Here is a 24,036-nt window from a genome sequence, read left to right as displayed (position 1 = left end):
CGGATGGAAGCCCGAGAGTCAGCCCCATACATTTCTTGGGGGAGGGCTCACAGGGAGTATGGCTATGCAGGTCTCCTACCTCCTCCATACAAACTTCCTGTGCTTACCGGGGGGCTAGAGAGACCGGGCAGGCACCGTGTTATGCTGTGGTGCGCACGGTGTCTCCAGTGCGGGTGCATAGCCCGGTGCGGTACATACCAGCTCCGCGTATCGGTCGGGCTAGAGTAAGCGTCGAGCCAAGTGTCATGAAGCCGGCTCTACGCATCTGGTCTCCAGTGCGTCTTCTTGGGCCGGCTTACATGGCACCAGCCTTGCGCTCGGTGTCCCCGGTTCGCCTGCATAGCCGAGTGCGGGCTATTCCACCTCGCCGCACTGGCACGGCGACCGGGAGCATTCAACCAGGTAAGGTTGGGCAGGCTCTGTGCTCAAGAGCTCCAATGCGCCTGCACGGTCCGGTCTATCCAGTACCACCTCCACGCACCAGCCCTCCGGTGGCAGCTCCCCGCACCAGGCTTCCTGTGCTTGTCCTCGGCCCAGTACCACCAGTGCCAGCACCACGCACCAGGCCTACAGTGCGCTTCGCCTGTCCAGCGCTGACAGAGCCTTCCTCCTCTTCAGCGCTGTCGGAGTCTCCCGCCTGTTTAGCGCTGCCAGAGCCTTTCTCCTCTCCAGCGTTGCCGGAATCTCCCGCCTGTTTAGCGCTGCCAGAGCCTTCATCTACAGCGCTGCTGGAGTCTCCTGTCTGTTCAGAGCTACCAGTCTGCATGGAGCAGCCAGAGCTGCCAGTCTGCAAGGAGCTGCCAGTCTGCAAGGAGCTGCCAGTCGGCAAGGAGCTGCCAGAGCTGCCAGTCTGCAAGGAGCCGCCAGAGCTGCCAGTCTGCAAGGAGCTGCCAGAGCCGCCAGTCAGCATGGAGCAGCCAGAGCCGTCAGTCAGCATGGAGCAGCCAGAGCTGCCAGTCAGCATGGAGCAGCCAGAGCTGCCAGTCAGCATGGAGCAGCCAGAGCTGCCAGTCAGCATGAAGCAGCCAGAGCCGCCAGTCTGCCAGGATCCGCCAGCCATATTCTTTAAGTGTTTCGTGGGTGATTGTTCCTGTCTCTGTGTTTGTTTGCACCAGATAGGCTGTTTAGGTTTTCACGTTACGTTTCTTGTTTTGTATTTGTTCGTGTTTATTAAACATGTATCAAAATTACCACGCTGCATTTTGGTCCGATCCTTGCTACACCTCCTCTCCAGAGGAGGAGATAGAAGAAAACCGTAACACTTTAGAACCTTGTTTCAGGCTTCTACTGTGAAGGGGGAGCGAATAAGAGCTGTTTCAAACAGATGTATGGCAGAATGCCATGAACTCAGTCTCGCACGCGTTCAAGTGAGAGCTAGCTGCGTTCCTTTTCCTTTCTAAAGACAAAGGAATTGTCCGGTTGGAATATTATTGAAGATTTATGATAAAAACATCCTAAAGATTGATTCTATACATCGTTAGACATGTTTCTACGAACTGTAATGGAACTGTCGTCTGAACTAAGTGCATGTCCCTTGTGAATTTGGATTTGTGAAGTAAATGCGTGAACAAAAAGGAGGTATTTGGACATAAATTATGGACTTTATCGAACAAAACAAACATTTATTGTGAAACTGGGATTCCTGGGAGTGCATTCTGATGAAGATAATCAACGTTAAGTGAATATTTATAATGCTATTTCCGACATCTGTTGACTCCACAACATGGCGGGTATCTTTTTGGCTGCTTTGTTGTCTAAAGGCTGTACTCAGATTATTGCATGGTTGGTTTGCTTTCTCCGTAAAGTTTTTTTGAAATCTGACACAGCGGTTGCATTAACCTGTTGGATCTCTAGGGGCGCTATTTCATTTTTGGATAAAAAACGTTCCCGTTTTAAGCGCGATATTTTGTCACGAAAAGATGCTCGACTATGCATATTCTTGACCGTTTTGGAAAGAAAACACTCTGAAGTTTCAGAATCTGCAAAGATTTTGTCTGTAAGTGCCCCAGAACTCATTCTACAGGCGAAACCAAGATGATGCATCACCCAGGAATTAGCAGAATTTCTGAAGCTCTGTTTTCCATTGTCTCCTTATATGGCTGTGATTGCGCAAGGAATGAGCCTACACTTTCTGTCGTTCGCCCAAGGTCTTAGCAGCATTGTGACGTATTTGTAGGCATATCATTGGAAGATTGACCATAAGAGACTACATTTTCCAAGTGTCCGCCTGGTGTCCTGCGTCGAATTCGGTGCGCAATTGCCAGCTGCTTCCACTTTACCATTTGATTCAGGGGAGAAAGCATGTGTCCAAGAACGATGTATCAATGAAGAGATATGTGAAAAACACCTTGATGATTGATTCTAAACAACGTTTGCCATGTTTTCAGTCGATATTATGGAGTTAATTTGGAAAAAAGTTCGCGTTTTGAGGACTGAATTTTCGGTTTTTTTTTGGTAGCCAAATGTGATGTATAAAACGGAGCTATTTCTAATACACAAAGAATCTTTTTGGAAAAACTGAGCATCTGCTATCCAACTGAGAGTATCCTCATTGAAAACATCAGAAGTTCTTCAAAGGTAAATGATTTTATTTGAAGGCTTTTATGTTTTTGTTGAAATGTTGCGTGCTGGATGCTAACGCTAATGCTAACGCTAAATCCTTTGTTTGCTAGCTACTGTTACACAAATTATTGTTTTCCTATGGTTGAGAAGCATATTTTGAAAATCTGAGATGACAGTTTTGTTTACAAAAGGCTAAGCTTGCGAGATGGCATATTTATTTCATTTCATTTGCGATTTTCATGAATAGTTAACGTTGCGTTATGGTAATGAGCTTGAGTCTGTATTCCTGATACCGGATCCGGTATGGGGAGTTCCAAGAGGTTAAGGAGAAGTTTATCTAAAGTTTAGATAAACTTCTCCTTAATGCAACCGCTGTGTCAGATTTTAAAAAACGTTATCAATGTTTATTATGAGTATTTCTGTAAATTGATGTGGCTCTCTGCAATATCACCGCATGTTTTAGAACTACTGAACGTAACGCGCCAATGTAAACTCAGATTTTTTGATATAAATATGAACTTTATCAAACAAAACATACATGTATTGTGTAACATGAAGTCCTATGAGTGTCGTCTGATGAAGATCATCAAAGGTTAGTGATTCATTTTATCTCTATTTCTGCTTTTTGTGACTCATCTCTTTGGCTGGAAAAAATGGCTGCTTTTCTGTGGCTTGGTGGTGACCTAACAATCGTTTGTGGTGCTTTCGCTGTAAATCCTTTTTTAAATCAGACACTGTGGCTGGATTAACGAAAATGTTATCTTTAAAATGGTGTAAAATACTTGTATGCTTGAGGAATTTTAATTATGAGATTTTTGTTTTGAATTTGGCGCCCTGCACTTTCACTGGCTGTTGCGGGGGGGGTTCTGCTAGCGGAACCCCAGTCCTTGACAGGTTAATTTATGAAGTCCAGTGTTCATTAACAATCTGGAGGGAGGGTTCTCCTCACCCTGGCAGACAGACCAGCATTTCACACAGACACTTTTTATGGAATGGAATGTTGTCTTATCACCAAGCCATCGCAAATCAGTTTCCAGCCCAAGCTTCAGAGGCTCCTCTCAGTTCACACAGACACAGATGAGAGAACCATTCGATGCAAACAGCCACAAAAATCATCATGTTGATACTGAGCACACTCCAATTGGTCAGTGTAGTGGAAATTAGAGGTCGACCGATTATGATTTTTCAACGCCGATACCGATTATTGGAGGACCAGAAATGCCGATACCGATTAATCTGACAATATATTTATTTATTTGTAATAATGACAATTACAACAATACTGAATGAACACTTATTTTAACTTAATACATCAATAAAATAAATTTAGCCTCAAAGAAATAATGAAACATGTTCAATTTGGTTTAAATAATGCAAAAACAAAGTGTTGGAGAAGAAAGTAAAAGTGCAATATGTGCCATGTAAGAAAGCTAACGTTTACGTTCCTTGCTCAGAACATGAGAACATATGAAAGCTGGTGGTTCCTTTCAACATGAGTCTTCAATATTCCCAGGTAAGAAGTTTTAGGTTGTAATTATAGGAATTATAGGACTATTTCCGTCTATACCATTTGTATTTCATTAAACTTTGACTATTGGATGTTCTTATAGGCACTTTAGTTTTGCCTTTGTAACAGTATAGCTTCCGTCCCTCTCCGCGCTCCTCCTTGGGCTCGAACCAGGAACACAACGACAACAGCCACCCTCGAAGCAGCGTTACCCATGCAGAGCAGGGGGAACAACTACTAGAAGGCTCAGAGCGAGTGACGTTTGAGACGCTATTAGCGCGCGCTAACTAGCTAGCCATTTCACTTTGGTTACACCAGCCTCATCTCGGGAGTTGATAGGCTTGAAGTCATAAACAGCGCAATGCTTGACACACAACGAAGAGCTGCTGGCAAAACGCACGAAAGTGCTGTTTGAATGAATGTTTACGTGCCTGCTTCTGCCTACCACCGCTCAGTCAGATTCTTAGATACTTCTATGCTCAGTCAGATTATATACAACGCAGGACACGCTAGATAATATCTAGTAATATCATCAACCATGTGTAGTTAACTAGTGATTATGATTGATTGTTTTTTATAAGATAAGTTTAATGCTAGCTAGCAATTTACCTTGGCTTACTGCATTCGCGTAACAGGCAGTCTCCTTGTGGAGTGCAACGAGAGGGAGGCAAGTCGTTATTGTGTTGGACTATTAACTGTAAGGTTGCAAGTTTGGATCCCCCGAGCTGACAAGGTGAAAATCTGTCGTTCTGCCCCTGAACAAGGCAGTTAACCCACCGTTCCTAGGCCGCCATTGAAAATAAGAATGTGTTCTTAACTGACTTGCCTAGTTAAATAAAGGTATAAAAAATAAATATATATATTTTTTAATCGGCATCCAAAAATAGCGATTTCCGATTGTTATGAAAACTTGAAATCGGCCCTAATTAATCGCCCATTCCGATTAATCGGTCGACCTCTAATAGGTAGTCATTCAAAAATCATATTGAACACTATTATTGCACACAGAGTGAGTCCATACTTATAATGTGACTCATTACGCTCATTTTATAGCTGAACTTATTTAGGCTTGCCATAACAACGGAGTTGAATACATTTCAGATTTTCATTCATTTGTAAAAAATAAAAAAAATAATACCACTTTGACATTATGGGGTATTGTGTGTAGGCCAGTGGGGTATAGGCCAACCAAATCTTAATGGAATAAAACATGTATTCAGACTAACACAACAAAAAGTCAAGGGGTGTGAATACTTTCTCCAGGCACTGTATATGGGGATATTATATTCCACTAGTGCGGGTGTCCTGACACAGAGGCTATTTGGTTTCAGCCATTCGGTTTGGAAGGTGGGGAACAGACGTGTATGGTAGGCTACGCATTTGGGCCGACTCAAGCCAAATCGGTTCTGCTACAATGTGATACTGAGCCAAAGAGTATTTTATTATGTTTTGGTCACATGAATGCAGTCATCAATGATTACTCTCTGCACCTTTATTCAATAAATCCTGCACCTATTGGAATGTATCTTCCCTCCCCCATCTTGGCTGAGACACGGTACACTCTGACAAAAGCTTTCGTCAGATGTTTTAAGTGTAATTTTAGTCATTGTTGCAGCAGTGAATGCCAGTGGATGCCAAGGAAAGCCAGGCTTTCCCAAAACGTTGAACTTTTTTTTAAATAAAAAAAAAAACATTAAAATTGCTTTCGTCTCTTGTGTTTTAGAATTTTCCTTCAGCTCGCAAGTGTTTGAATGTATCTCACCCTAGAAAGCATCCGAGCGGGCAAAACCTTTGTCTCAGTATGTGTAACCCATGATTCTGATTATGTCTGGCCAAAGAAGGTACAGTATGACATTGTTACCGCTCGTAGCATTGAATTCAATAGTAAGTAAAGCATAAAAATATATAGAGTACCAGACAAAAGTTTGGACACACCTACTCACTCAAGGATATTTCTTTATTTTCACTATTTTCTACATTGTAGAATAATATTGAAGACATCAAAACTATGAAATAACACATATGGAATCATGTAGTAACCAAAAAACTGTTATACAAATCTAAATATATTTTAGATTCTTCAAAGTAGTCACCCTTTGCCTTGATGACAGCATTGCACACTCTTAGCATTATCTCAACCAGCTTCACCTGGAATGCTTTTTCCAACCGTCTCAAAGGAGTTCTCACATGTGCTGAGCACTTGTTGGCTGCTTTTCCTTCACTCTGCGGTCCAACTCATCCCAAACCATCTCAATTGGGTTGAGGTCGGGTAATTGTAGAGGCCAGGTCATCAATGCAGCACTCCATCACTCTACTTCTTGGTCAAATAGCCCTTACCCAGCCTGGAGGTGTGATGGTTATTGTCCTGTTGAAAAACAAATGATAGTGGCACTAAGCGCAAACCAGATGGGATGGCGTATCGCTGCAGAATGCTGTGGTAGCCATGCTGGTTAAGTGCGCCTTGAATTCTAAATAAATCACAGAGTGTCATAGGCAAAACACCCCCACACCATCACACTTCCTCCATGCTTGTCGGTGGGAACCACACATGCAGAGATAATACGTTCACCTATTCTGTGTCTTTGGTTAAAACCAAAAATCGCAAATTTGGACTCATCAGACCAAAACCCAGATTTCAACCAGTCTTATGTCCATTGCTCGTGTTTCTTGGCATAAGCAAGTCTCTTCATCTTATTGGTGTACTTTAGTAGTGGTCCTACAATTCGACCATGAAGGCCTGATTCACGCAGTCTCCCTCACTAGCTTTAAGCACCAGCTGTCAGAGCAGCTCACAGATTACTGCACCAGTACATAGCCCATCTATAATTTAGCCCAAACAACTACCCCTTCCCCTACTGTATTTATTTTGCTCCTTTGCACCCCATTATTTTTATTTCTACTTTGCACATTCTTCCACTGCAAATCTACCATTCTAGTGTTTTACTTGCTATATTGTGTTTACTTCGCCACCATGGCCTTTTTTTTGCCTTTACCTCCCTTTCCCTCACCTCACTTGCTCACATCGTATATAGACTTATTTTTCTACTGTATTATTGACTGTATGTTTGTTTTACTCCATGTGTAACTCTGTGTTGTTGTATGTGTGGAACTGCTTTGCTTTATCTTGGCCAGGTCGCAATTGTAAATGAGAATTTGTTTTTAACTTGCCTACCTGGTTAATTAAAGGTGAAATAAAAAAGAAATACATTTCCCAGTTTTGATGTCTTAGCTGTTATTTTTCATTGTAGAAAAAAGTACAAATAAAGAAAAACCCTGGAATGAGTATGTTTGTCCAAACTTTGGATTGGTACTGTAGGTCAACCTTACTGACTGAGTTCTACCATTCAAGTGTCATCCCAGATTATAATTTTTAAAATAATGTATAATTTATGTGTATGTTGCCCATTACAACAACCTGAACCTCCTTGCCATCCAGGTGGGAGGATAAACCCACTTGAACACCACAGAGTACATGTACTATCTGCAAAAGTACAATGTAATTACTAGGTTTCACACCGGATTTAGCTAGTTATCTTGAAAGGTTGTGTACTTGCAATGAATGTGTACTTACTTATAAAGGTACCTTACCATCCTAACAGCCTGGCCATTCATTTGAAAGCTTCTGTGAGAAGTTGTGCTTGCTAACAATAATGAACTAGCTGTTTACATTGAAAAGGAACTACTCGTAGGTGTGTTGACACAAGTAGATAACTAAGTCGCTAACGTTAACATGCTGAGTGTGTCTCACGTAATACCATTTGATACCGTACGGATACCCTGAGAACAAGGTTCAGGGAAGAGAAGACCATGGAGCCCAGCTAGCTAGCCATGTGCAAGATGTAGGTAGCTAGCTGGCTAACGTTATCTCTCATAGCATGGAAAGTATATTCTGTATATGTTAATTAACTAAGTTAGTTACCTAATTAAATCTGTCTAAAAGCTAGCTAGCTAGGCTCCATGGTCTTCTCTTCCCTGAACCTTGTATCCGTACGGTATCAAACGTGAGACACACCCAGCATGTTAACGTTAGCTACTTAGTTATCTACTTGTCAACACACCTATGAGTAGTTCCTTTTCAATATAAACAGCTAGTTCATTATTGATAGCAAGGACCATTTCCCACAAGGCCATTTCCAACAAGCCCTACCAAAAACAGCAGCTAACTTTTGCTAGCTATGATTTAGGTAGTTGGCTAGCTAGCCAACACTAGGCTAGCTACCTGGCAAACGCTAGGTAGCTAACTACCTATGCTAAATGTACCAGCCCACTTTTTTTTAATCCAAAAAGCTAAACAAATTGCATGGAAAACCTACCTTATCTCTATTGTGTGGACGTTTTGTCTCCCTTACAACACTTTGTTTCTTTCGCGGAAATGTCTTATGTCTGGATTTTGCACACAACCTTATTCTTGATCCCGGTTCTTTGCGCACTATCACTATGAGTCGGTGTCAACACAAATTGTGGGCACATTTGAGGTCCCCACTATTTTGAGTGCTTTGCTTAGATAGGCATATCTTAACGTGATGCTTAATTCTTAGGATAAATAAGTACACCAATGGATCCCATCCAAACGTGAGAATGTTAATTTATACATTTATAAACCAATATTCAACCAAGTTTATAGGCTCAAAATGATGTAAACCCCTGTTTTTGCCCTTGCTCTTATAAGCTTCCAAGAACTTCAAACAAAAGCTGAACCTGGGAATCAGACTCCAGAGCCCTTTATAGGAGAGTTGTGTCAATGAAGTGGTTTGTTTAAAATTGGCTTACAATTATAACATTGGTTTGCGCAGGCTGAAAAAAATAGCGTTCGGATTGCTATTGGAAATTTTAACACATTTGTAATGAGCATGGTAACAAGCAATTCGTTGTTACACCTCTGTAATTACAGACTGCAATTACCACATGTTGTTATTGCAATGTAACTATGAATTATTACAATTAATTACAATACTTGTTACAGTATAATTACATATGTAATAACACTGTAATAAGGACCACCTTATAATATGTGGTTTTTCCTGGCTTGGCTTCTACAGTGATTTTACCAACGCACTGCTACTGCATCGCTGCAAATGTCTGAAATGGGACGTAAGCGTTAGATAAATGGTACTGTTCAACTTCATCATTGGAATTATAGTAGCCTGGTGCTATTTCTGTTTGCTCTGCACAATCACTAGAGAGCGCTGTCCCAGATGATTCCACTGTGAAACAAGGTTGCTGCTGGTCCCGAGCTCTATATTCTCACATCTCTACAATACTTCACAGTGAACATAATCCAGTAGTTTTGTATGCCTGTATATTTTTTGGGCCGATGTTAGTTTTAGTTTTGGGAACAATTTTCATAATAGGGATATAATTCCTACCCCTTTTATTTGTGTATGTTTGTGTAATAGCCTAATATCAACCTATGTTAACCAATTCGTTTCTAAATTGAACGGAACATAGTGTCTACTTAAACACAGCGTTGTTTATATTATATTTATCAGACCCCCAAATAAAAATGTAAAAGCTCCTTTAGGGTCAAATTTAGAAGGTGCAAAAGTGGCATAAGTGGCCAATGGGCTTCATCCGTGTCAACGCGAAGTGGCAGTGCTTTTTCTTCTTGTGGCACGTAGACTGTCACTGCCAACCCTCTCCATACATTGTCCTCGTCGTACTTTGGTTTCACCGGCGGGTACGTGCCTGAATAAGGAGTTTAGATAACGCCGTGGCTCTTTCCCGAGCTGTCTTTTCGTTCTACATCACCGGTTACCTCAGACGGAAATATTATTGGCAGTGGGATTTGTATCGCATATCCCTTTCATATAACCGTTTGATTATGAGGACAATATCAGATGTTACATTAACTGAAAACATTGTTATTATTTTTTAATCTGAGAGTTAGGATTAAATCCAAATGAAAATCAAATACAACAAATCTAGAAAAATGTGGTTCTTTAATTAAATATAGGTTTAGGCTATTTGATCAATTATTTAGCCTTTCCATTCAATTAAACCATTCCCAAAAGTAGGCCTAGCCTTTATATTATTTGCTTGGTTGATAGCCATGATTGTTTAGGATATTTTCCCTTTTAATGAAAGGTTATTCAATTGCTCTCAATTGATGGTCATTTATGATATATGTTTTATGAGTAGGTTTTTGTGAGATTAATAACAAATTCATCTCAAAAAGGGATTATTTATTTTCATTGTGAAAACCACAGACCTCACAGGTGACACTTTCACTTTTTTCACCGTTTCCTGTAAACAGGCTCAGAGCTACTTGACATATTTGCTGCTTGATACAAATCTGTCACTTCAGAAATAACATATGAGGACTGGAAGATGTGGCGTGCATAAGGATCTAAATAAAGGAAAGTTCTTTATTATTATGTAACATTTTCATTTCTTATAATTTGATTCCATTTGATTTTAACATGCACACTTTCGTAGAATTCGAAGAGAGATTTTTCAATAGCAGGCAATTCAATTTGACATGTGAAGAGTTCTCAACAAAGAAAACGACCAATAAGGAGTATGCATGGTATGCATGGACGCTTAGAGCACGTGCGGACTGATATGACTCTGACAAGAATTGTCTAATTAAAGGTTGCTAAATTCTAATAATTCTAATGGTGCACCTAATTTCAGTGTATGTAACACAACAAGCAAGTATAGTGTAGAGAATCATTGCACAATCTAAACCGCTTTGAAATATATTTTCCATAACAACAAATATTGTAAGCTATTTTCTGGCTGGTGTACAAAACCGAAAGTAAAAGAAGTAAAAACGAAAGTTAAGAACGGGAAGCATAGAAATAGGCCACATAGAACAGATCTACCGCTTCTTAGACTTGCTTTCAATCAGTATGACAGACCTATAACTTACATTTCTATATGAATTTGGTTGGGTTGCCCAAAAAGTTACATGTTGGAGCTTTAAATGCATTAGGTGTGTTGTTGTAACTTGGCAAAGGGTATGTTCAATTTCTTGCATACAATGTAGGCCCGAGGAATGTGTAAAGTAACAAAATACCCCCAAAAATACGTAAAATATGACCAATACGTAAAATATGTTAGTTGTGTAAATAGTTCTCTAAGAAAACAAATGGTCCAAACATGATCTCTCTAGCTTAATCCGATCAAAAGTTATAGGAGTTTTTACCCTTGTACGATGGCCACAGGGTGACAAAATCAATAGAGACAGAAAAGAATATGGTAAAAAGTCAGGAAAATTGCATCACTTCAGCTGTGCAAGAATGAAGGCTACTGGCAAACTGACAGGTTCACTTTCCTGTTGAACTCATCATCTTTATTCTCGAATCCGCAGGACATTAAACAATATAGAGGCAAGATGGATATCGATTTTGAGACATGACATGAAGTATTTTCATATTTTAGATTACGTTTTTCGTATTCATTCCAAATTCCTGTTATTTTTCTCACAAAAACAAGCGTATCTCTGTGAAATGTCAACGAAGCACTGAGCATATACAAGCTTTTCCTTTTCAGAGCCTTTTACATTTAATTCAGATCTTGTCATGCTAATTTTGCTTTTTGCGATGCGCGTAAATAACTTGGAAGAAGCAAGCACAAAATGTAAAATCCTCAAAAATTGTTACAGAAACCACTGCTGTATCAACAGAGCTTGGTGCTTATTATCAGATGCATTAGGTTACAAAATCCGAATTGTTGGATATAATGCTAATGCTATGTTAGAGAAAGACCCCACTGAATGATTATTGGTAAAAAGGCATTTTATAACTTAAGAAAGTGACATTTCATCACCAAACCGTGTTTTCACCCACTCTGTGTGGATATCTCCCAATTACTTTAATATATTTTGGGAAGAAACTGTTGATTTCCAGTCCTTCAGGCAAACTTTCAACAAACTGTAAAAATTTCATATAACATCGTTGCATATAGGCTAATTGCTTTTATCCAGAATATTAGCAAACATTGCGCATGAATATCCTAACAATTTAGCGAATTCAATGTCATCATATGCCTGTATAATAGCCTAAATCGTTGTCAGAATATACGGAATAGGCTACCCAAAGTCCGTGCAAATGTGCAATGGATTTAAAATGGTTAGGTCAAATATGGTAGCCTATGTCTAATTTAATTAAATCCGTGAGTTTAACCAATGGGCATGGAAAGGGTTGTAGCTTATTACATGGATCCCCCAAAAGCTCCTCCCCTGACGCTTGCCATGAGTTGGGTGTTTAAAGAAGGTGATCATATAAGAGCCCTTGAACAATTCTTGAGCAGATCATAATCGTATAGTGTGCGTAAATCCGTAGGTGCAACTGAGAAGGTCAACGTTGGTTAGCAGAGGAGAACAGGGACGGCCACAGAGGACTCCTACCAGGGCGCAGTGGTGTAGCGTCTTGGTGGTTGCGATTGTAGCCTATTTTTGGATCCTTTAATTCTGTAGTGTTTGCTATTTCAAAAATAATGCAGCTAGAGAATATTCTTCCCAGCGCATCAACTATCAACTTACCCAAGACGTTTTACAACCTCACATCATCAGATAGTGCAAATAATAGCCCGGGGCCATCGCAGATCGAATATCAAGTTGACCGGACAGAATCCGAACCAAGGAACGGTCCTAATAAATATTTGAGCGGAGTGGGGAACGCCATGATGGGTGAGGGAGAGGGCGACGCCTTCACTGGGACTAAAGCCACCCCAGACGGAAGAAAAGGCTCACCGATGGTCGGTGAGGATGACCTGTCCACTGGCCGGCGGTACAACATAGATGAACTTGGCTCTGACAGATATTTCATCTCGTCCTCTCAGACGAGCTCCGATATGGCAAACCCGTGTTCCCTCTTTCCATACGCAGGACAAACGGGGACAGTGTACAGCGGGTCAAATGGATCCAGGTATTCCTCCCTTCATTACGGATCGGTCTTGCCACCGACGGGGTTTTCGTCCTCCGTGTGCACTAGCCGGAGTCAGTTTGGCAGCAGCTACCAGTTCGGCCAGGGTCCAGGATGCCTGTACCCCTCCTATCCGGGAACGGGTTCATGTATTGGTTCCATGGCTCTCCCGGGGTCCACACCGGGAGCGAGGGCTCAAGTTTATCTCTGCAACCGTCCCCTGTGGCTCAAGTTTCACCGATTCCAGACCGAGATGATCATCACGAAACAGGGCAGGTGAGCAGAGGCATTGAAAACAAAATAGCTTAAACCTTATGACTAATGTTCAAATTTAAACGTCAAACGGCATCAAGATTATGGTCTAATGCTTCTAAAAATGTTAGGCATAACCGTGTTCATTGAGCTCTCAACTAGCGTTGCACCTCACAGATTAGGGTGTCTTTGGGGGGATAATTTGTACTGTGAGGTATCAGTGGTTTATTACCACCATGTTCTGAACTTGGTGGGACACTACACTTTAAAATTAATGTTTTGATTATGGTTAGACTAATAAATATCCGACCTTCTCTGATGTTGCAATAGTTGTTTATATTTCGTTGTCATATTTGAATATGATTTACTTGTTTATTTATAAATAATAATTTAGGTTATACAAAGTTTTAAAGCCTTTTTATTTTATTTTTATGTGAGGAAAATAAAGTGGCAAGTATTAATTAGTGCATGCCATGACCTAACCTTACGAATCTTCAGAAATGCATTGACTCCCTCTTGTAATTTTTTGTTTAGAGTTTTATTTGCAATAATTGTGCCATCAAATTTGTTATTTTCTTTCAGGCGGATGTTTCCATTTCTCAGTTTCAACATCACTGGACTGAACTTGACCGCGCATTATAACGTGTTTGTTGAGGTTGTGTTGGCCGATCCAAATCACTGGCGATTTCAAGGAGGAAAGTGGGTTACTTGTGGGAAAGCAGACAACAACATGCAAGGTGAGACTAATATTAAATGCACCTTTAATGTACATATTTAGAGGCATATTTCGAAACGTAGCCATATAGTCTACAGAAGCAGCACATCTACACTAACGGGGATTAAATTACATTTAGATCGGGAACGTTTCGTTAGATATTTCCCTGCAATTTACACCCAATCAACTGGCTATTTATGCTGTGTTCTTTGTTTTTGTTGGTTTATTAACCCCATTTTAAAAGAAAAAGACAACCATTCAAACATTGTTAGCTGATGGCATTCATATCAAGAGCACAACCTTACAACATGAACTCGTGCTTGGCCTGTTTTCAGTTTTCACGGAAAACAGATTCAATTATAATTCCTTTTCAGTAATGTGTCATTGTTTACATTTATTTTCATATAATGTAAAATGACCTGCCAATGTTTTAATAATATTTGAATTGTAAACTTCAATCTTCCATTTGCATGTTTTTTGCAATTGAATCATTTTTAAATGTTATCCTAATAGCTCCACAGTTTCACATCTGATTGCTTTTAACGTTGAAATCCCGAGCACATGATTCAAAAATAGTTTGACTGCAAGTTACTTGGTATAAATTGACAAATTGCTTCTTTTTTTTCTTTTCTTTTTTTAATGTAAGAGAAGTTCAAGTTCAAGAAATGGAAAATATCTGTGCTATTCTTTCAATGTGTGTTTTGCATTTGTGCTGCATTGTACTTCATATGTTCATGTTTTATGTCCCACATCATTTACAGGGAACAAGATGTATGTTCATCCTGAATCCCCAAACACTGGCGCTCACTGGATGAGGCAAGAGATCTCCTTCGGCAAACTGAAGCTGACCAACAACAAAGGGGCAAACAATAATAATACACAGGTGAGGCCTACACCATCATTTAGCATTTTTTATTTTTTAATTGTGACTCAAATGACTTGGGCTACTTTTTAAAAAGCTATCTTTGGTATTCTAGTAGGCATAAGAGATCACAAATGAGTCCAAAACCATCGTTTTCTTTTATTTTGAGAGTGCTATTGGCAAGAGTCTCCAAAATGTCATTGGTGATGTGACAAATGACCCAACCACAGAAACTATTTCGAAAGCATTCCACGAGAACCCCAAGCTCTAACTTTGAATTCACACTTTTTTTCTTGTAGATGATTGTCTTGCAGTCTCTTCATAAATACCAGCCTCGGCTCCACATTGTGGAGGTCACAGAAGAGGGAGTGGAGGACGTAGGCAGTGAGGCTAAGACACAGACTTTTACCTTCCCGGAAAACCAGTTCATCGCAGTCACTGCCTACCAGAATACAGACGTAAGATACCCACTACTATCATCATATCTACATAAGAAACATCTTATCTGCTTAAGATTTTTCTTAAGTTTCTATATTGACTGTGTCTATAAAATGTGTTTTTGTCAACACTGCCGACCATGGCTTGAACATGTATCTTCTCTCCTTTCCAGATCACACAGCTTAAAATCGACCACAACCCCTTTGCTAAAGGCTTCAGAGACAACTATGACTCGTAAGTGACAATGACTTGCATCCTATTTTGCATGCGGTTTTGTCGCCATTTTTTACTGCTCTGCTACTTTTAGTCTGTCAAGTGTGAACTTGTTTTTCTCTTGCAAATTACTCATCCTTGGACCTTTGTCTCTCTCTTCCACAGGATGTATACAGCCCCAGAGGGTGACAGACTGACTCCCTCCCCGACAGCCTCCCCTCGCTCTCACCAGATTGTGCCGGGTGCCCGCTATGCCATGCAGCCCTTCTTCCAGGACCAGTTTGTCAACAACCTGCCCCAGAACCGCTTCTACACCGGGGAGCGGGCTGTGCCCCAGACCAACAGTCTTCTCTCCCCCCAGGCCGAAGACGTCGGGGCCAGCTCGGCTCAGCGCTGGTTTGTCACCCCAGTCCAGCAGTCAGGCTCTAACAAGCTGGACCTGTCCTACGACCAGGACTACTCAGCCAGCAGTTTGCTGTCCTACGGCATTAAGCCCCTGCCGCTCCAAACCTCCCACGCCCTCAGCTACTACCCCGACTCGGCTTTCGCCTCAATGGCGGCCAGCTGGGGCACCAGAAGCACTTACCAGAGAAAGATGACCACAGGCCTGCCCTGGTCCCCTCGGCCCAGCCCCCCAGCCTTCACAGACGACCAACTGGCTGCTAGCAAAGACAAGCTGCCCGAGGAGAGCACCGCAGCCTCCACCTGGATCGAGACCTCCCACTCGCTGAAATCTGTGGACTCTAACGATTCGGGCGTGTACTCCATGGTCTGCAAGAGACGCCGGATGTCACCTGGTGGGTCGAGCACAGAGAACTCGCCCACCATCAAGTGTGAGGACTTGACCACAGCGGAAGAGTTCAACAAAGACAACCCCAAAGGCATGGGCTACTATGCCTTCTATACAAGCCCCTAAAAAGACTGTATTTATTCAAATCAAATAATTTGTTGTTTTTAATTCAGTGCTCCCCTTTACCTTTTAAACACCCTTTATTAACTTTTATCTAAAAGGTGCCAAAGCTTCTTGCTCCCAAGCAAGCTGCACAAGCTCACACCACAACCCCATACCTGAACACACACATGCATTGTGACAAATTGTTGTTTTTAAAACATGTCCCCAGGTAATTTTATTTTTTACAAATGTGATTTTATTTAAAGTAATTTCGTTGTACAGTATTTGTGCACTTTAGTATGTGATGTATCTTGTACAAATTGTCTTCATGGAGGTGTTATGAAATGGGTAATAAAAACAATCTTTCATAAACAATCGTCCCACTTTGCAAGACTTCGCTCTCTTACATTCACACATAGTATCTGCGTATGTACAAAGGTTCACTACATGCTGCTCACAGCGTGGTAGCCAGGGTACGAAAACAGCAAAGAAGTTGAGCCTCACTCTTCTACACTCTTTTGTTGTGGAAATAAATAAAAGTTTATTTGTCGCCTACACAGTTTAGCAGATGTTATAGCAACGTGTGCAGCAAAATGCTTATGCTACTAGCTCCTAACAATGCTGCATAAAGTCAAACAGCACTAATAATCCCCACCAAAATGTTTAGAATAAGTTTTGGAACTAATCCAATTTAACAACCCAAATAGCACTGTAACAGTAATCCAAATGCAATCTATGTGTATATATACCATAAGAATTTAAACAAGATATAGTAAGAATGATGTGTGCATCAATATATCTATTAGTGAGCTATGTCAATAATCCATTATATAAATGAATATGCGGTGTTTATAAACAGCAAATAAAATGCAATGTATAGTAGTAATATTAGAATGAGCTATGTCGAGAATACAGTGTTTAAATAGACAGTACAAAACCCCATTGCAAAAAGGATAGAATTGCAGGAAATTATCTTATGAACCAGAGTCCGGAATATACTGCGTACAAAACATTAGGAACACCTTCCTAATATTGAGTTGCACCCTCTTTTGCCCTCAAGAACAATCTCAATTCGTTGGGGCATGTGCCTTCGGAAAGTATTCAGACCCCTTCCAAACTTCTCTCATTTAAGAATGGCTTGATTTGGAAAGTCTCACACCTGTCTACATAGAGCAAAAACCATGTCCAGTCAATGGAAGTTACCACAGGTGCACACAAATCAAGTTGTAGAAGCATCTCAAATGATGATTAATGGAAACTGGATGCACCTGAGCTCAATTTAGAGTTTCATAGCAAAGGGTCTGAATACTTCTGTAAATAAGGTATTTCTGTTTTTGAGTTTTAATACATTTGCAAAAAATCTCCAAAAACCTTTTTTTTTCTTTGTCATTATGGGGAATTGTGTGTAGATTGCTGAGGATTTATTTTTTTAAAGTAAAATATTTTTAGATTAAGGCTGTAATGTAACAAAATGGAAACTGTTGAGTTTGAAAAATACAGCAGCGTTGCAGTTCTTGACACACTCAAACTGGTGTGCCTGGCACCTACTACCTACCATATCCCGTTCAAAGGCACTGACATCTTTTGTCTTGCCCATTCACCCTTTGAACGGCACACATACACAATCCATGTCTCATTTATTTCAAGACTTAAAAATCCTTCTTTAACCTGTCTCCTCCTCTTCATATACACTGATTGAAGTGGATTTAACAAGTAACATCAATAAGTGTTAATAGCTTTCACCTGGGTTCACCTGGTCAGTTTATGTCGTGGAAAGAGTGGGTGTTCTGTACACTCAGTGTATACAGTGCATTCGGAAATTAATCAGACCCTTTGACTATTTCCACATTTTGTTACGTTACAGCCTTATTCTAGAATTGATTAAATTGTTTATTTTTCTCATCAGTCTACACACAATACCCCATAGTGACAAAGCAACAAAATATATTTTATGACATTTTTGCTAATATATTTTTAAAAAATATCACATTTACACAAGTATTCAGACTCTTTACTCAGTACGTTGTTGAAGCACCTTTGGTAGTGATTACAGCCTCAAGTCTTCTTGGGTATGACGCTACAAGCTTGGCATAGGTGTATTTGGAGAGTTTCTCCCATTCCTCTCTGCAGATCCTCTCAAGCTCTGTCAGGTTGGATGGGGAGCTTTGCTGTACAGCTATTTTCAGGTCTCGACAGAGATGTTTGATCGGGTTCAAGTCCGATCTCTGGCTGGGCCACTCAAGGACATTCAGAGGCTTGCCCCAAAGCCCCTCCTGTGTTGTCTTGGCTGTGTGCTTAGGGTTATTGTCCTGTTGGAAGGTGAACCTTCTCCCCAGTCTAAGGTCCTGAGTGCTCTGGAGCATGTTTTCATCAAGTATCTCACTGTACTTTGCTCCGCTCATCTTTGCCTCAATCGTGACTAGTCTCCCGCAGCATGATGTTGAAACCAACATGCCCCACCATAATGATGGTGCCAGGTTTCCTCCAGATGTGACGCTTGGCATTAAGGCCAAAGAGTTCAATCCGGGCAGCCAGCTCTAGGAAGAGTCTTGGAGGTTCCAAACTTCTTCCATTTAAGAATGATGGAGGCCACTGTGTTCTTGGGGACCTTCAATGCTGCAGAAATGTTTTGGTACCCTTCCCCAGATCTGTGCCTCAACACAATCCTGCCTCGGAGCTCTATGGAAAATTCCTTTGACCTCATGGATTGGTTTTTGCTCTGACATGGACTGTCAACCGTGGGACCTTATAAAGACATTTGAATTTACCACAGGTGGACGGACTCAAGTTGTAGAAACATCTCCAGGATGATCAATGGAAATAGCATGCATCTGAGCTCAATTTCGAGTCTCATAGCAAAGGGTCTGAATACTTATTTAAATAAGGTATTTCTGTTTTTTATAAAATAAAATAAAATTGCTGAAGGAAAAAAACATTTATTAAGAATAAGGCTGTAACGTTACAAAATGTGGAAAAAGTAAAGGGTTCTGGAATACCTTCCGAAGGCACTGCATGTATTGACTGTGAATGGTGTATAGACAGTATGGACAGTATGTGAATTATTGCTGAGCGATTAGTGCTTTTAGAAGTTTGATTAGAAAAAAATGGTTACGGTTTTTGATTTTGTTTCGATAAAAAAAATACTTTAAATACACTATGCATTATGTGGGTTAAATGCTGTAACAACACAGAATAAAACTATTAATACTAAGTAATATTAAGTCCCATGATGGTGGCGACTACCCATTACTGCTTGTTACTTATTAACCATAATCTATTACTTTTATAAAATATTTCAGTTGTGTATATTCTCTGTTTTAGGCCTATTTGATGACTTTATTATTTAATTCCAAGTCATCATCTCATCTCTATAGAACTGCTGTCTATGCTGTCTGACAAATCACTATTTTAGTAGTTCTTCAAAGTAAATAAGGCATATTTTGATACATACTATCAGTGGCGACCCGTCATTCAGGGCAGGTGGAGCAGAGCCCGACCTGTTTTGAGCCCCACATTTTGGTTCCAAAATTGCAAAGAAAACAAGACTCAAGTTTTTGTGATGGACCTCATTCATCTACAAAGAACACGACCACATCCATATTATAGATAATCATTTACTGATAATTATTGTTATTAATATTAGCCCATTATTACTACAATCGGTGAGTTCATTCAATGCGACACGACAGTATGGTGGTGGTTGTGTAAGGCCTGGGTGTCAGCATCGCAATAGTTCACCACCATCAAGCAACATACAAATCCAACAAAAACCAGACTGATAACTGTAGTATAATAAGACTGTTCACTTCTGTCAAGAAGTCATTACAGGATATTGTTAGGCCTACAAGTATGATAGCTAATTTAAGCATATAACTGGACTCAGGGCCGGCCCTAGGCATCCCGGCAACTTTGAGAAAAAACACTATATCGGAGTTGTGCATGGTCGTAGTTACAACAGCCCAAAAGTTCTAAACCCCACCTATTTCTACAATTGATGCCTTAAAATGTGATTTTAAACCTAAACCTAACCTTAACTACACTGCAAACATTGTGCTTAACCCTAACCTTAAACTACAATCAAAAGTTTTACAATATAGCCAATATTGACATTGTGGCTGTGATAACTAGTGGAAACCGCTGTTGTTCACATGTCTCTGCCCTCTCATTGGCTCAACATTTTCTTTTCTTTTCATTGTTTGAGCAGCCACTCGAGTATCTGTTCAATATAATGGATAATCTGTGGTAGAATGCACAAGGTGCAATTTCAAAATGTGGTTGTGTATCAGCAGTTTTCCTCTCGTTATGTCAGTCACTGACAGTCACTCAATTAGCCCATGTCAGTTATTTTTTTTAGATTGGTAAGTTAGTCTATCCAGCTATGCAAACTTGTACAACTCATGGACAAATTACCAACCGGGTACGAAGGCCACGTGCCCAGGGGCCGTGACCTCCAGGAAATCCCTATTGATTTTGTTAGTCACTCTTCCTCAGATATGATATTAACATGGCATAAGTAATGGGAACATATTTTAAATGTCTCTGCTCCATGGTGAAATGTGTAAAATTGCAGGTAACTTGCTTTAAAACCACAACAGTTTCTCTATGCCCAATGGCAAAACATGAGGAATTGCAGGAAATTAACTTTAAAAAGTCAAAATGTTCTCTCCACCGTCAAGAGGGGAACCACTAAAATGTATTGTCCGCGAGGTGGTGGCCCCCAACCAAATCTTGCTTAGGGCCCCCAAAAGGCTAGGGCCTGATTGGACTTAAAAGTGTATTTGGAAAAGATGGTGTTCTATTGTTAACATCTCAGCCGCCTTTGGACAGGAACTCTGCTTCTTTCCTCATTATACTAACCTTCATATAAATTCACCAGTAAACTGGTGTAAATCAGTGTAAATAATGAATAATATATGCCTTTTTGCAGAAATGTATGCACTATATCCAATGTACAAATGGTTGGTTGTAGTAAAGGGAGAAGTCATAACATTCGCATTGAGAACACTGATTTAAATAACCCATATTCTAATTAATTCTGTTGTCAGACTCCTTGACAGAAAGTGAAGCGTCTGACTAACTCCAATTAACACCTCCTAACAAGCTAGAGTTCTGATTGTTCTGGCCTCTCAGGAAGGAAGCATGCAAGAAATAGACTCTTGGGGGATGGAGATTGGAACAAAAATCGACCTTGTTTGCTCTGTGTTTATGTCAGTGAATAAACGTATTCCGGAGCATCTGAAGCATCTGATGAGCTAGATGCTCTTGTTTGCTCGTGTATTGACCTCTGCCTATAACACCAGGCATGAGGTGTGGCCATACAGTCAACTATGTAGCTTGACATTTAGACTTGTCAAGTGAACACCCAAGATATTTGCCTTGAAGGAAATGAGTGCTTTAAAAGTAGCCTGTATAGATATTGGAGGGCAATGCAGCACAGGGCCACTAAGATCTCAAGGGACCCAGTAGCCTTGAGCCTATACACTAGAGGGCCACTTGCATTGGTGGTGCTTGAGGACCTTTATAGCATATGGTCTGGTCCTTTTCTCTTGCAGTCCATAATATACAGTAAAATCCTGCTTTGAATATGACATTTGGGACCCACCAATCCTGAAGAAGTTCATAGATATTTCCTAGACAAAACAAGAGAGAGTCATGGGAGCCGCTACAAGTCAGAACTCCGACAAGTCGATAGACTCTGGTTGCCGTTCACAACCATTCATGGCATGCACTTGAAACTCAGACATTGTTGAGTACAAGAGCTGGGTGCAGTGGGAGGAGAGCAGCAATAGGAAGTGGAGAATTTACTATTATTTTTCAACAGCCGATGTGCACATTGTTTACTTAGCTTCCCATAACAATATTGTTTTTATTCAGTATCAGTTAGGCTCGGTATTAGCCATCTATTTCATCTACATTGAATTAACTGGCAAGCTGTAATTTGAACAACTAGGCCAATTGTATTGGTATAGGTCTGGGTATACAGGGACTGTATGTGCCCTTCCCCATAGGCCTTTATTGGTCCCAGTGTTCTGTTTTCACATAAGAACCCAACTCAATCCCCAAATAAAATGGAGTCTCCGTACATAACTACAGCAACAGAGATATGCACTTTGGGGCCGTATTAATTATGCACTGTGGGGCTGGGGCGAATGTGGTTCCGCCTTTAGATTATGCACTGTGTGGCCGTTTTAATTACAAAGTATTTTGACTTGTTTTAGCTGTCAGTCAAACTGTGCAAAAGTGAAACCGAAACGTTAAATTCAACAATTAAGTTTAGGCATTCATTCCGAGTGGTTAAGGTAGGGGCTAAGGTTTGGGATAGGGTTAAAACAGAACAAACTTGACGGTTAAGTTTAGGCATTCATTCCGAGTGGTTAAGGTAGGGGTTAAGGTTTGGGATAGGGTTCAAAATATATATATTAAATGAATGCCTAGAGCTGGGATTGAACTCGCGATCCTCGGAGCCTTAGCACACGCGCCTACTAGATGGTAATAGGCGCTCGCACTGCCCCTAGTAGACGGTAGTAAATTGCAGTGGAAATAATAATGACACATTGGAGTCTTAATCTGGTGCATACAGTTATGCACCAATGAGCAGTGGCGACCCGTCACTCAGGGCAGGTGGGGCTTGCCTGTTTTGCATGTTATTTTGGCATTAATACGTGTCACTTACCAGTTTGCAAACAATGTAAAAAAATATATATCATTGAGTTAATAAAGCTGCATAAAAACATGGTCTCTTTTATGTTTTCTTGAGTAAGGGAGCTCCAAAATGTAGGTGTTTCAGCCTAGCTCAGTGCTTTCTGTGGTGGTAGGGCAAGCCAGCAGAAAATACGGAGCGTTGCGCCGTGATTGGCTCAGTGTTCTGTCACTAATGGGGACACTACGTCACTGCCAAGTCTAAGGGTAGAACTCTAAAGTTCTAGCCCCTTGGGTGCTGCCATAGAGTTACATTAGAAGTGTCCATCCATGAAGGCTCAAGGTCATTGGCCACAGATAAAATTACATCAAATCAAGTTATATCTACTGTAGCTTTGATTGGACTGATCATGTCAACATCATACTTTTAAAATCTTAGCTAGCAGTCATCATCATGAATCAAGTCAACAATCTACTGGCAAATCCTTTTTAATCCTTGTCATATGAAGATAAATAATGAAAAGTTATTATAGAGAAAATGTATCAGTGCTCAAAGTTAGAAATCGCAAACTCAACAATGAGTTGAAGGAATCAGTGGCAAACTGTGAGTTCAAGATAACTGGGAACACGGGAAAAACTGGGAAAATAAGTTTTGAACGCCAGACTTTGATGACAAAGTTTGATGACAGAATTTGACCAGAAAGGACTGCCGTGCCACCTTCCTGTCCAAAATGTCCAAAAATGTATTGTAAACTGCTGTATAAATTATGTAATATGCCAGGGAGATATGTACAGTTGAAGTTGGAAGTTTACATACACTTAGGTTGGAGTCATTAAAAACAGTATTTCAACCACTCTACAAATTTCTTGTTAACAAACTATAGTTTTGGCAAGTTTTAGGACATATACTTTGTGCATGACACAAGTCATTTTTCCAATATTTGTTTACAGATTTTTTCTGTCACGACAGTTGAAGGAACCGGACCAAGGTGCAGCGTGGTGGGCGTACATATTCTTTTTATTTGGAAAATGCACCGAACAAAACAATAAACACCACAAGGCAAACAGTGAAGCTACAGGCAATGTGCC

At 40.5% G+C, this 24,036-nt stretch overlaps 1 protein-coding gene across 1 annotated transcript; it reads left to right on the top strand.

The window, feature by feature from the left end:
- The first annotated feature begins 10,366 nt into the window (after positions 1-10,366).
- On the top strand, positions 10,367-16,688 carry LOC139373326 (eomesodermin-like). Its single transcript, XM_071113723.1, has 6 exons — positions 10,367-13,212; positions 13,771-13,925; positions 14,665-14,786; positions 15,065-15,223; positions 15,376-15,437; positions 15,582-16,688. Exons 1-6 carry the CDS (start codon positions 12,509-12,511, stop codon positions 16,330-16,332), a joined length of 1,953 nt encoding a protein of 650 aa, XP_070969824.1. The 5' UTR covers positions 10,367-12,508; the 3' UTR covers positions 16,333-16,688.
- The last annotated feature ends 7,348 nt before the right edge of the window (positions 16,689-24,036 follow it).

The sequence above is a fragment of the Oncorhynchus clarkii genome, chromosome 18 (assembly GCF_045791955.1).
Source record: "Oncorhynchus clarkii lewisi isolate Uvic-CL-2024 chromosome 18, UVic_Ocla_1.0, whole genome shotgun sequence".
In the NCBI taxonomy this organism is placed as follows: Eukaryota; Metazoa; Chordata; class Actinopteri; order Salmoniformes; family Salmonidae; genus Oncorhynchus; species Oncorhynchus clarkii.
The sequence above is the reverse complement of the archived record's forward strand: the minus strand, read 5'-3'. Positions and strand labels throughout refer to the sequence as shown.